Raw genomic sequence first — 14,012 nt, forward strand, 5'->3', positions numbered from 1 at the left:
AGATACATAATTCTGTGCATCGGTATTTTGATTTTGATGAACAGTGTTGCCATGGTTGCTAAAAATAGAAATTTCTGTGAAATTCTTTCAAATGCTACTCCTCCTTTAGATTTGGTCCGATTTTAATATAACTTGGCACACAAGTAGACTACACTAAGATACATAATTCTGTGCATCAGTTTTTATTTTGTTGAGTGTCAAGGATCATTTTTCTATTGATTCCTGTTTTGAAGTCTCAAGTCACACTGCTACTTTTCTCTTCCTTTGTTTTAAGTATAAACCAGTAGAGCTACAGTCTCAACAGACACTTCTGGTTCAATTTGTATTTTGAATGTTATTATGAAAGACCAAAATTTTTTAAAGGAAAGTCCAATGGCAATTACATTGGTTAAGCCATTGTATAGCTGTGAAATCACTAACTTCTAGTTGGTAAAGGTGGTGTTTTCAAAAGAGACCCAGGAATTTAGATCCACCATAAAATTTAAAATTTCCTATAATATTTATAATTTTTCATCAATTCTTTATCCATGAAATCAAAAAGCTGCATATTTTTTTTCCTCAAACCATGAAAAATTGATCCTACACAAATATGTCATTTTACAGCAAGTATGGATGGGGCTTTGAATTACATTTTAACTTGATTTTGGACTCAATGTGAACAGTTAGGTTATATACTACCAAGATTGTTTCAAAAAACGTTTTAGATTTTTGTTTTTAAAAATTGTCTTTCATTGTAATACATTAACTGGTATTTAAAAACAAATCATTATTTTCAAATTCATTATGAGATGTTAATTGCTGTTGACTTCCAAAGTCTGTGTTTTTATCAAAACACACATACTGTGGTTTTATCAATTTTCGTTGGCATCAATTTTCGTGGATTTTGTAAAACAGACATTTTCGAGGACACGTAATTTCGTGGACAAAAGCATTACCTATACAAATGAATTTCCTATCTCTTTAATCGATGAAAATTTGAATTCGTCAATCTGCTCAACAACGAAATCCTCGAAAATTGGTGCTCAACGAATATTGATGAAACCACAGTACTCTTTGAAAAAAACAGCCATTTATTGAATTAACATGCTGTATTGCATTTCAAGATTGTCCACTTGCTCAGGGTCCACTAGAGACGTGTATCTGCAGATTGACCAATGACAGTACTGTTTTTATCAATGACAATTCCTACACTAAGATCTACTTATTACACGTTTCCTCTATAGGACAGGAATGGGCCCATTGATAGAGATGAACTTTTTTAGCACAGAAATACTTGTACTTCCAGAAAGTACTTAGTTCGCACAATTAAAGGAACATTCAATGTGTTTATATGCTGTCAGAATTTGGATCAGATTTCCTTATTGTAATCACATGCTTGATATAGAAATAATTTAGACACTATTGATTTGCTTGTTTGGAGTGAAATGAAGGAGATATGTAAATCTGGTGAGAACTGTAAAAGAAATGGCAGATATATTCCTTGTTGATAAGGTATTTTAGATTTTTTGACGTGCTTCATGTTAGATATAGCTGCATACTAAGTCTGTGTTAAATTTTATATAGTACATTCAAAGATCAAAAATAAAATCACATTTGGGATGAGGAAACAGATCTTTATAAAATTGCTGCATGTACTTTTATTAGGAATGGCTATTTTTAGCAATAAATCTGTTTTTCCCATGGATTTATTATTACTTGTTAATTAATAAATTTTGTCTGTGGGGTTTTTATTTTCCATTTTCATAAAGTTCCATTTAACACCTTGTAGACAGGATTTATTTTAGCAAACACCCACTGAAGACCTTTGAAGTTTTCAGATAAACTATTAACAATATCTTAAATCTTTCCTTTACCATCTATTTTTATACCTGGTGTCTTTCTTATGAGTGTGAGACTGATGAAGGAGGTTATTAACATTCATTAGTAGCAATTAAATCTATAAATTAATTCTCTATTATTTAGGTAAAAGTGATAGATAAAGAAAAGTCCAATAAGGTATATGAAGACGTAATGAAAAAGCTGGACCGACTAGAAAACGACTACCTACCTCAAGTCAAGCTAGACAAAACAGAGGTGAGTCTAAACCTGTAGTCAAGTTTTTCTCAAGTCAAGTTACACAAAACAGAGGTGAGTCTAGACTTGTATTCAAGTTTGTGTCAAGTCAAGTTACACAAAACAGAGGTGAGTCTAGACTTGTATTCAAGTTTGTGTCGAGACAACTTACACAGAATAAAATTGTGTAAGATTATAACTCACCTGTAAGTCGTTTTCAAGTCAATTTAGACATGATGGAAGTAAGGTCAAGTTAACCTCTGCCAAATTGAACAAAAGTTCATTATAACCCAACTTCAAGTGAGTTCTAAGTCAAGTTATACAGAACAAATGTAGCATCATATTAACAACACTATGCGTTTAAGTTTATTAATAAGTTACATAGATAATGAATAAATCATTTGTAAGTTACCAATATATTACTTTTAGACATCAGATTAGAAAGCATTTTTTTATTGATATAGTTTCAGGTATTCAATATGTGTATATTTAAATTATCTAGTATGCACTAAGTGCAAGTGAAATCAAAAAATGATAGAATTGGATGATACTGATGATTGAGCAAGACCAAAAAGAAAAGTCAAAAGAATGTATTCAAGTTTGAAAAGGAAGAAAATTGATATGAAATACAGAATTTATTTTTAATGGAATGGTGTCTAAGGAAATTTCTTTTTACCAACCTAAAACTATTAGACTAAGTTATGATTTGTATTTTTTACAGTTCGTGTTTAAAGATGTGATGTTTATAGAGATGAGATCAGAAATTCTGACTGTATGTAATACTGGCCAGGTAAGAGAAAAATATACTATAAATAGAAAAGGGGACAGGTAAGGGCTATCAAAAGGAAAACAGTCCAGGTAAGGCTATAAATAGAAAATGGGCCAGGTAAGGGCTATATATAGAAAATGGGCCAGGTAAGGGCTATAAATAGAAAATGAGCCTGATAAGTGCAATAAATAGAAAACGGGCCAGGTAAGGGCTATAAATCGAAAACAGGCCAGGTTAAAGACAAATAAGCTATAAATAGAACAAATACGAGGTATATTACAAAATTGACTATTATCTATAGAATGCAGGCCAAGTATGGGACATATTCACTATTGAAAAGAAAATATTCTAAATATGGGACAATTCTCAGTAAATAGAAGACAGGTCAGGTTAGGGGCCTATTCACTTCAGACAAATTCACCATGAATATAACCATGATAACACAGTACATGCATGTATGGAACAAATTCACTAGCAATTCTCTTTATTTTGCCTAATTCAGCTCTCTTTAATTTTTTTATCTGAAGACAGAAGAACTTTCACATTGCTCTATGTGAAGAAATAGATTCACATCACTGTGTTATTATTTTGACATATTGCCTTTGTATTATGCCTATATTAATAATTTTATGTTTGCTTTGTATTGATCAGGTTCCTGTGGAGTTTGAATTTATAAACAAACTAGAAGAGAAGAGTTATTGTCAACCGTGGCTCAAAATCTCCCCCTACAAATCTGTGATAACCCCAGGTAATCATAATACTGTATACAGGGTTATTTTTGCCTTGTTTTATTTTTCACCCTTTCACACTTAGAAACAAGTTTGCCATATTTTAAATTTGTCCAGTGACAATTCTGTGTGGGAAATCATGCTTTGTATTTTTAATTCGCTTGTTTAAAATTTGCCCACCTGTGGGTTGGGCAAAGGGGCGAAAATAAAACAGGGGCAAAAATATTGCTGTATACAGTAAGTCACTGTTATTACAGCAAAAGTTGTTTGATACATGTGTTGGGCACTTTTTAGCTCACCTGAGCCGAAGGCTCAAGGGAGCTTTTCTGATCACATTTTGTCCGGCGTCCGTCTGTCCATCTGTCTGTCTAGCTGTCTGTCCGTCTGTCTGTCTGTAAACTTTTCACATTTTCGACTTCTTCTCAAGAACCATTGGGCCAGTTTCAACCAAACTTGCCACAAAGTATCCTTGGGTGAAGGGGATTCAAGTTTGTTCAAATGAAGGGCCATGCCCTCATTCAAGGGGAGATAATTGTGAATTAATGAAAATTTGGTGGCATATTTTAAAAATCTTCTTCTAGATAACCACTTTACCAGGAAAGATGAAACTTATAGGGAAACATCCTCAGGTAGTGTAGATTCAAGTTTGTTCAAATCATGACCTCCGGGGGTAGGGCGGGGCCAAAATGGCCGACCAAACTTTTCCATAGAAATATATAGGAAAATTCTTTAAAAATTTTCTTCTCAAGAATGACAAAGCCATAATTCATCATATTTATATGGAAACATCCTCAGGTAGTGTAGATTCAAGTTTGTTCAAATCATGACCCCCCCGGGGTAGGGCGGGGCCAAAATGGCCGACCAAACTTTTACATAGAAATAAATAGGAAAATTCTTTAAAAATCTTCTTCTCAAGAATGACAAAGCCATAATTCATCATATTTATATGGAAGCATGCTCAGGTAGTGTAGATTCAAGTTTGTTCAAATCATGACCCCCGGGGGTAGGGCGGGGCCAAAATGGCCAACCAAACTTTTACATAGAAATATATAGGAAAATTTTTTAAACATCTTCTTCTCAAGAATGACAAAGCCATAATTTATCATATTTATATGGTAGCATGCTCAGGTAGTGTAGATTCAAGTTTGTTCAAATCATGACCCCCGGGGGTAGGGGGGGGGGCAAAATGGCCGATCAAAGTTTTACATAGAAATATATAGGAAAATTCTTTAAAAATTTTATTCTCAAGAATGACAAAGCCATAATTCATCATATTTATATGGAAGCATGCTCAAGTAGTGTAGATTCAAATTTGTTCAAATCATGACCCCCCGGGGTAGGGCGGGGCCAAAATGGCCGACTAAAGTTTTTAAAGATATATATAGGAAAATTCTTTTAAGATCATTTTCTAAAAAATAGCAAATCCATGATTGATCATGGGACTACTTTTGGATTAAAACTTTACAATAAAAAGCCATTTTCTACTTTTTCCTACCCTTAGTGCTCAGGTGAGCGATGTGGCCCATGGGCCTCTTGTTCAGAATATCTTGGTCCCCATATGATAATGTGAATACTCTTAAGTGTAGTTTCATTTTCAGTGTGTAAATACCGTTATAATTTAAACATAACTAGTCTAAGACAGATTCAAATGTTAATGTTTTGTTATAATATCAAGTTGTGAAATCCATATAAATCAGTGAGTAAAGACTGTTACAAAACATACCTAGTCTAAGACAGATTAAAATGTTAATGTGTTGTTGTAGGATCCAGTTGTGAAATCCATTTAGACGTGCTGGTGGAGAAGACGTGCGTAGCGGCATTAGATGCGTCCAATCACGTGCTAGACGACATCCTGGTCCTACATCTGAATGGTGGGAAGGACTTCTTTGTATCCTTTGCGGGCTGAAAAATAGAAGGGCTTTATAGACACATAATATTGTGTGCCCATAGTAAATATAAATACCGTTTTGTAAAGTGTGACATAAAAATCTTATTTATTGTTCCCTGCTTTGGCTAATTTAAAAGCTGGGGGACATTCAATCTGATTTACCTGTCAGTCTGTCCAACAAAAACTTAAACCTTGGTCATTACTTTTGACTGAGTAGAGATAGGAAATTTTTCATATGTGCATTACCACTAAGACATCAAATGTGGGGGAATACATTTTTTTTTTAATTTGCTTGTCTTACTACATAATTACCTCAATAATTAACCTGCATAAACTTAATTACTGTAGTGGACTTGAAATGTTTACTTTCATTTGCTATTAAGCAATTTAAACTGTAATAATGTGTAGTGAGACATTTATATTATAATATAACTTGTATTTAGTGTACTGTTTAACTTGAGAACTGTCACAAAAAAGTCTATATTTTTATATATTTTAATATCAGCATTGGCAACCCAAAATTAAGATACTTTCAAGTTGGAATAGATTTCACATGCTAAAAATCTCTTTTGAGAATGATTGTTGACTGATTCCTAAATATTATTAGATCACCTGAGTAAACTCAGGTGACCTATTGCTATCTGTTTTCGTCTCTTCCAAAATTGTGAATTTAATGACCCCAGGGTCAGGGGTTCTAGTACTGGGGGGGGGGGGCATATAGATTATATAGTGAAAATGCACTAATTCTTTGATATTCTTCTTTTCTGTTTTCAGGCATTAAATAAACTAACCAAGTGCATAGTTATGTTGAATAAAACTGCCTCTTTTAAAATTGTGAATCTAATGGCCCCAGGCCTAAAATAAAATTAAGTTTGTTTGCAGTTGCCTACCGACCCACTGAAAATGCATCCGACCCAAACTTTTTTATAGCCATTTGGTAATTTGATTTTTTTTTTTCAATTTTTCAAAATATTGAAACAGTTTCGTTTTCAAATTTTGACACATTTTTTTTTATCATTCAGTGGTTTATAACAAGAGGTGAGCTTATTCATGTCTAGTAGGTGTATGAAAACCTCTTTTAATTGTTATCTAACAAAAATCTGATTTTTTTTCCAAAAAAAAAAAAAGAATGCCTACCTACCGACCCAGTCTAAAAATTATGGGTCGACAACTGCAAACAAAAAAATTTTTAAGCTTGGCCCCAGGGTCAGAGGTTCTAGTGCCAGGGTGGGGCTATATAGATTATATAGTGAAAATGCATTATTTCTTTGAACTTCTTCTTTTCTGCTCCTTGGCATTAAATAAACTAACCAAGTGCATAACTATGTTGAATAAGGCTGCCTCTTCCAAAATTGTGAATTTCATGGCCCCAGGGTCAGGGGTTCTAGTGCTAGGGCGGGGCTATAAAGACTATGTAGTAAAAAATGAATTATTTCTTTGAAAATCTTCTTCTTTGCTCCTGAGTATTAAATAAACTATCAAAGTACATAGTTATGTTGAAGAAAGCTGCCTCTTCCAAAATTTTGAATTTCATGACCCCTGGGTTGGGTGTTCTGGTGTTAGGGTGGGGCTCTATTGATTATATAGTGAAATTGCATAAACTCATTAAAAAATCTTCTTTGCTGCACCTGGGTATTAAACCAATGAAATATGTACATATTTATGAGGAGGAAGGATGCCTCTTTGAGATTGTGAATTTCAGGGCCCCTGGGTCAGGGCTTCTTGTGTTAGGACGGGGCTCTAATGTTTATATAGTGAAAATGAACGAATTCTTTGAAAATCTTTTCCTTTAATCCTGTAGTGTATTTGGGGGGTGTTTTTAATTTGTAATTGGGTTCGGGCTCGGGAGCCCATATCTCTCTCTCTTCCCACGTTTCCGCCAAGCTGGGTAAAGGCCATGATTATCAGAGCTCCTCAATTTTGTAATATATCCAATCAATTGTTTATAATCAATATATTATTTTTATCCAAAGTGATTTGTTTGTCTTTATACAATTAGGAAATCACTTTAATCCTGGGTATTATGACAATGATCTTAGTATATATATATGATGAAGAACGTTGCTTCTTCCAAAAATGCTTAATTTCCTGGCCCCTGGGACAGAGGTACTTGGGGGGGGTCTGAAAATGATTTAATGCTTTGAAATCTGCACTTTGGTATTAATCAACAACATGATGAAGTAAAATTTCCAAAATTTTGAAAGATGTGGCCCCAGGGTCAGTGGTTCCTGTGGGATGGGGTGCACAACTGATAATGATAAGGCCATAATAAAAATATTCCTAGATTCTCATCCCCGCCCGCCCCGATTTTATACCCCTGCCTCGATTTTTTTTATTTCTGTTTTTCTACGTCTTAATTCTGATCGGGATCGGTATTCATCTACCATTCTACTTTCGTTTTAAATCCCGCAAAAGTCGACATGATTTTGACAGCTGAAAAGATGGTAATTGCTGTAATACATGCGTATATATGTAGGACTCCAAAGTGCGATGGGACTCCAAAGTCCGATGGTCACGCCAAAGTCTGATGGTCTGCGCCAAACCCCGATGGTTTGACACGCCAAAGTCTGATGGTGCGGAAAACAATTAACGTTTATGACGTCATAGCACTGCTGCGCAAAAATGCGATTCCGTGCCATGACAAGGCCCGATTGTTTAAAATAAATACAAATAAACATTCAATGCAAAGACTAACCCTAATATTTTGGATATAGGTGCGAGACTAACACTTATCAGTCAAAAAATGTGCAACAACCATAAGCTATCTTGGATGGGTGCAGGACTAATCTAATTCAGTCCAATAGTGTGCGAGGACTAACCATAAAATTTCTCGAGTGAGTTCGAAGAAACACATTGGTGTTCAAGAACTAACCCTTATCAGTCGAATGGTGTACAAGGGTTAACCCTAATAGCTCTGGTGGGCGAAAACAATAAGCAAATTCAGTAAATTTGTAAGCGGGAAAAATACTAAATTGATGGATTTTGAATGCAGGACAACGTCATGACGTTGGACTATTGTGACGTCATAAACGTTGATTGTTACTCCGCACCATCGGACTTTTGCGTTTCAGACCATCGCACTTTAGCGTCATGCGTCTCATAGGAAACGAGCCATCGGACATTGGCGTGACCATCGGACTTTGGCGTCCGTATAGACAGCGTGCCATCGGGGTTTGGCGAGACCATCGGGCTTTGGCATCACCATCGGACCTTGGAGTCTTACATATATTTTAAACAAGGGTCATTGGTTGAAAAAGATTGGTGATGATGTGAAGTAAGAGATAATTGAACCTTTACTGTGACTTTTATTCGGGTATTGTAGATAAAATTACACAGATTGACCAGGTCAATAAAAAATCTGAAAAATTGAAAAAATAAAAAATATAAAATAAAAGCCGCCCGCCCGCCTCGATTTAAAAAAAAATTCGGACGAGAATCTAGCAATTTATTTATTATGGCCTAAAGTGGAAATGCATTTTTTCTTTGTTACTGTGATCTACATGTACCTGTGGGTATTACTAACCAAAGTAAGCATGCTGAGTGCATAATTATGATAAGCAATGGTACCTCTTTCAGAATTGTGAATTTTATGGCCTCTGGATTAAAACATGAATCAAATTTAATTGTTGGAAAGTTGTTGCATGATACTCAGGTGACCTATAAGGCCCATGGGCCTCTTGTTAAGGTTTAACAGTTCCTTTGTTGTTATTCATTAGCTACATATACCATCTCTGACCATTTCTTAACATTACTACAAGACTTAGATAACTATGAAACCTAATTATTTGTTTCAAGTAATATTCCCAAACCAGTGTCTATCTTCCTTAACCAAATTAATAGGTAACGGTGAATGGCAATTTTATCCCATCCAGCTTTGGTTGTTCACTAGAGGCTCTTGTCCAGATGCATGGACCAATCAGAGAGACTCCTACAGCTCAGCTGATAGAAATAGTGAGTATACTTATACAATAAACTGACCAATCAGAGAGACTCTTACAGCTCAGCTGATAGAAATAGTGAGTACACTAATGTAACAATTAACTGACCAATCAGAGAGGCTCTTACAGCTCACTGAACGAGATAGTGAGTACACTAATGGAATACAATAAACTGACCAACCAGAGATGCTCTTACAACTCAATTGATGGGATAGTGAGAACACTAATGTAATACAATAAACTGACCAATCAGAGAGGCTCTAACAGCTCAACTGAACGAGATAGTGAGTACACTAATGGAATACAATAAACTGGCCAATCAGAGAGGCTCTTTCAGCTCAGCTGTTAGAGATAGTGCTTACACTAATGTAATACAATAAAGTGACTAATCAAAAAGACTCTTACAGCTTAGCTGATAGAGATTATGAGTACACTAATGTAATGCAATAAACTGACCAATTAGAGAGGCTCCTACAGCTCAGCAGATGGAGATAGTGTGTACATTTATGTAACACAATAAACTGACCAATCAGGTAGACTCTTACAGCTCAATAGATAGAGATAGTGAGTACACTTATACTTTAAACTGACCAATCAGAGAGGTTCTTACAGCTCAACTGATAGAAATAGTGAGTACACTAATGTAATACAATAAACTGACCAATCAGAGAGGCTCTTACACCTCAGCTGATAGAAATAGTGAGTACACAAAGGTAATTCAATAAACTGACCAATCAGAGAGGCTCTTACAGCTCAGCTGATAGAGATAGTGAGTACACTAATGGAATACAATAAACTGACCAATCAGAGAGGTCTTACAGCTCAGGATGTGTCATTAAATGAAAAATTAGGGAGTCTGAGAACAATAAGATAGCAAATTTGTTGGTTATAACAAAGACTTTACAAATGACTTCAGGAGCAGCCAGGCAGTCTGATGTCCCGGGATCTAACACAGGGAGGGAGGCTGTACGCTGTACCTAAAGAAGTCTGGAGGCTTGTCGACCATATCTGGCATTACGGGAGAGACCAGGTAGACACTTATCTCATTATTTAGAGATAAAGGAGACAAATTTTGTGTGAAGATACCTGTTATGGTTTATTTTAGTCATAGAAAGGGAGGGGGAGGGGCAAAATCATTACATTGGAAAGGTTAAATTAGACACCATAATGAGAATTTTAGATGCATGCATTTATTTGAGGTAGAAGGGGCCAAAAAAATGAAAATCTGTGTCATAAGTAATATTATTCATATAATAACGTGAGTGAAAAATTATTGACAAGAAAGAAAATCTATAAAAAGCATTCTTTAAGTATTGCCTCAACAATACAAGTCCCATACTGACATATTCATCCCTCTCAATTTTAAAATGCTGTAAATTAATTTTTTTTTAAATCAAAGCATTTACTGTATTGTTTGATTAGGACTTCTTAATAGATGTATATACATTTTTTTTTTCATTTCTTTCCATATGTTACTGGCAGAGTGAGCTGTTTATACAGGCAGGATTAACTAAAGAGCTACAGGCCATCAGAGACTGTCTAGATACGGGTGTACCTGATAAGATCCGTATCCTTTAAAAAAAATAATTAATTAGAAAGTGAGAAATCTGTGATATTTAAAGAAATTTCCTTCTTCAAGAAAAAAAGGAAATAGTACTTTATTTATGTAATATATTATGTAAGACTCGTGAGTCACGATTAGAATAATTAACACTTGGTTTGCCCTTTAAAATGTATATTGAACATCACATTTTTTTAACACCTTGATTTCTTGAGAAAATGTTTCTAATTATTTGGTATAATTTATGAGCAAGAAAAATTTTCTCAAATTATTTCTTAGATGCATCCAATCACATGCTAGAATGAATGGACTCTCAACTAATTTTTATTTGTGTAAATTATTCTTTATTAATGTTAATTAATTAAATGTTTTTGGTAAAATAGAAAGAAAATTTACTTCTATTTACGAAGTGAATATAATTTGATAGATTAACAAAGGAAGTGGTTTATAATATTATTACAAAGTTTTCACAGAAACAAAGATATGATGTCCTTTCAATTTCTTGCAATTCAGTTTCATTCATGTGTTTGTATTTTAATATTTTAATCACATATGCAATGGAAATTGCTCTAAATGTAAATTATTGTAAATTTTATACATAATAATTGATTTTTAGCAAAATTAATCAAATTTTTGGGAGAAAATCATCTCACTTAATTATGGGAAAGTAAAGTTGATGTGAATAAAAGGTGATTTTCTCTATCAATGAAAACTAGTATGGGATTTTGCCTTTACTTACAGATATCAATCATCAAACCCCTTGTCTTTCATTTCTTGATATGTTTTTAATTGTAAATGAATGCAAATAAATAGTATATATTGTAATGTTCCTTAATCTACCATCAGCTGGTAGCATTCACTCCGTGGCCGAGGCCTTGTTACTATTTTTAGAATGCCTCCCTGACCCAGTTATCCCCAGCAGGGTTTACTACAGATGCTTAGAATGTTCTGCCAACTACATGGTCTGTAAACAGGTATGTGGAAAAATTTAATTTCTTTTTTTTATTAAAAATGTTATCAAAACATTTATTATTTGACTCTTTTTATAAAGTATTAATCAAAACCTAAGAACAAAACAAATGACAAGGCTTTACAATGTGCTGATAATATGACATTCTGATCTTGTGTTTCTCCCTGAGAGAGGCAGTTAATTTTCTTAATATTTTCACCTGCTTGTATTAATTAGTCTAATATTTATTCCCTTCTCTAGGTGATTTCCCAGATCCCAGAACACCACAAGAACCTGTTCCGCTATTTATGTGCGTTCTTAAGGGAACTCCTCAACCATTCCCAGCAGAACAACCTGGACATTAATATACTGTGTAAGTGAAAAGGAGTTATATTTCTTCTCCTCTTTATTTCTGCGTTGTGCATCCCTGATGTATCTTTATGAAGGGGTTAGCAACATTCACTACAAATTCTGTTTGGATGAACAAGTACTTTCCGTAATTATAATCCCAAACCTTTAAAATTTTATTCTTTTTAATTATAATTATACTCAAAAATGGAAACCAATAGCAGTAGAAGCAGTTTAAAATATAGACATGTAAAATTAAACAGAATAAATATTTAAGGAATGAAGCTAATTTCAACTTATGTTATACGATATAACATAACTTGGGGCAGTTTACGCTTTATAAACCGCGAAGCGGTTTATAAAAAAGCGTAAACTGTCCCAAGTTTTGTTATATCGTATAACAGAAGTTGAAATTAGCTTTATTCTTTATAACTTAATTTCAGTGTAGACAATGAGACAATTTTTCCTCCAGAATAAGGCTTCAAATTGAGCATTATTTTAAAAGTAACGTCAAGCGGAGTAATACGTTTTTGACGTAATTCATTGTGACGTAGGCAAGTTATGTTATACAAAATATTATACGTTCCTCTGAATGGCTTGATATAAGTGAAATTAAATTATATAATGATACATCTATGATCAGATATATTGCAAATTACATGCAAATATTCCTTTTATATGTGTGGGGGTATACTTGTAAGTATGAAGAGAATGAAGATTTTTTTTTATTAGATTTATATTTATGTTTCACATGATTACTTGTGATTATAACTGCATCAAATTTTTTTATACTTTCTCTATACAATGTAATATAAGTTACTTCCTATCATTTTCTTCAGGACCTTAAAGTTTTAAGTGGGGACAGGCTCATAAAATTATGCAATACACATTTCTTGTGACATTTTTACAGCAAATACAGTGTTGTTTACCATCGCATTAAAAAAGAGTCGATTTGATATAATAATTTTGATTGTTTTGAAAGATATTTCAGAAATTTATTATTGATAATGTGACATTCTATTATGTAGGGTTTTAAAGCTGCACATCTTTGCATTTTTAATTTTATTAAAAGCTAGCTTACCTTTACGTTTTGTACTTTGCAGCCTCTATATTTGGAGAAATCTTCCTGCGTCCCCCTCCTAACACCTTAGCCCGATCTATATCCTCCCCCGCCCAGAAAGCCAGACAGAAGGAGGAGGAGATGAAGAGAGCGGCCTTTGTGGGCCACTTTCTGGCTAACGAGTTTGATGAATAACAAAGCCATACATTAGCCAGCTGTTATGTAGCTTAGTGAATAGTAGGATATAGGATGATAATGTCCTTTAGGTGCTGTGGAGCTATTTTTGTCTTAAGGATCTGTGATGGATAATATTGCATTTATGGTTTTATGAAACACACGGAGAATTCTGGGATATGTGTGAAAGTATCGGTTGATTATTCATGATTGGAATTAATTTATAGGTATCTGCTTGGGACTTTCTTGAAAAATGTTACAAGAGATTAGATAACCTTGAAGGAAAGATTGTTGAAGATGCTGTATTTTACAAGACAAAAAGTTGACAAAAGAGTGTTAAAATTATATTAGAAAGAAAAAGAAATATGCATTTGGATGGAATATACAAAACCAGCACAAAATCAATTCAGAATTGTATTTTGTGATGCAGTGTCAGTTTTAAACCTGATAAATATGCCATTGAATGCCCCAAACTGCTGTTATAGAGAAGGACTTAGTGAAATACATAATTAACCACCAACAATGGCAACATACCAAGTCTAACA

At 34.0% G+C, this 14,012-nt stretch overlaps 1 protein-coding gene across 1 annotated transcript in view; it reads left to right on the forward strand.

The window, feature by feature from the left end:
• The window catches only part of LOC134277114 (inositol polyphosphate 5-phosphatase OCRL-like), a 40,165-nt gene extending 26,153 nt beyond the window's left edge, over nt 1-14,012 (forward strand). Inside the window, exons 17-26 of the mRNA XM_062759399.1 lie at nt 1,963-2,073; nt 2,774-2,842; nt 3,473-3,569; nt 5,313-5,437; nt 9,278-9,388; nt 10,292-10,405; nt 10,858-10,942; nt 11,783-11,910; nt 12,147-12,258; nt 13,337-14,012. Coding sequence (XP_062615383.1) covers nt 1,963-2,073; nt 2,774-2,842; nt 3,473-3,569; nt 5,313-5,437; nt 9,278-9,388; nt 10,292-10,405; nt 10,858-10,942; nt 11,783-11,910; nt 12,147-12,258; nt 13,337-13,488 — 1,104 coding nt within the window. The 3' untranslated portion in view covers nt 13,489-14,012. The remainder of the gene's footprint in view (nt 1-1,962; nt 2,074-2,773; nt 2,843-3,472; nt 3,570-5,312; nt 5,438-9,277; nt 9,389-10,291; nt 10,406-10,857; nt 10,943-11,782; nt 11,911-12,146; nt 12,259-13,336) is intronic.

This window comes from Saccostrea cucullata, unplaced genomic scaffold (genome assembly GCF_032062105.1).
Source record: "Saccostrea cucullata isolate Sc308-1 unplaced genomic scaffold, CSIRO_AGI_Scuc_v1 ctg2458, whole genome shotgun sequence".
In the NCBI taxonomy this organism is placed as follows: Eukaryota; Metazoa; Mollusca; class Bivalvia; order Ostreida; family Ostreidae; genus Saccostrea; species Saccostrea cuccullata.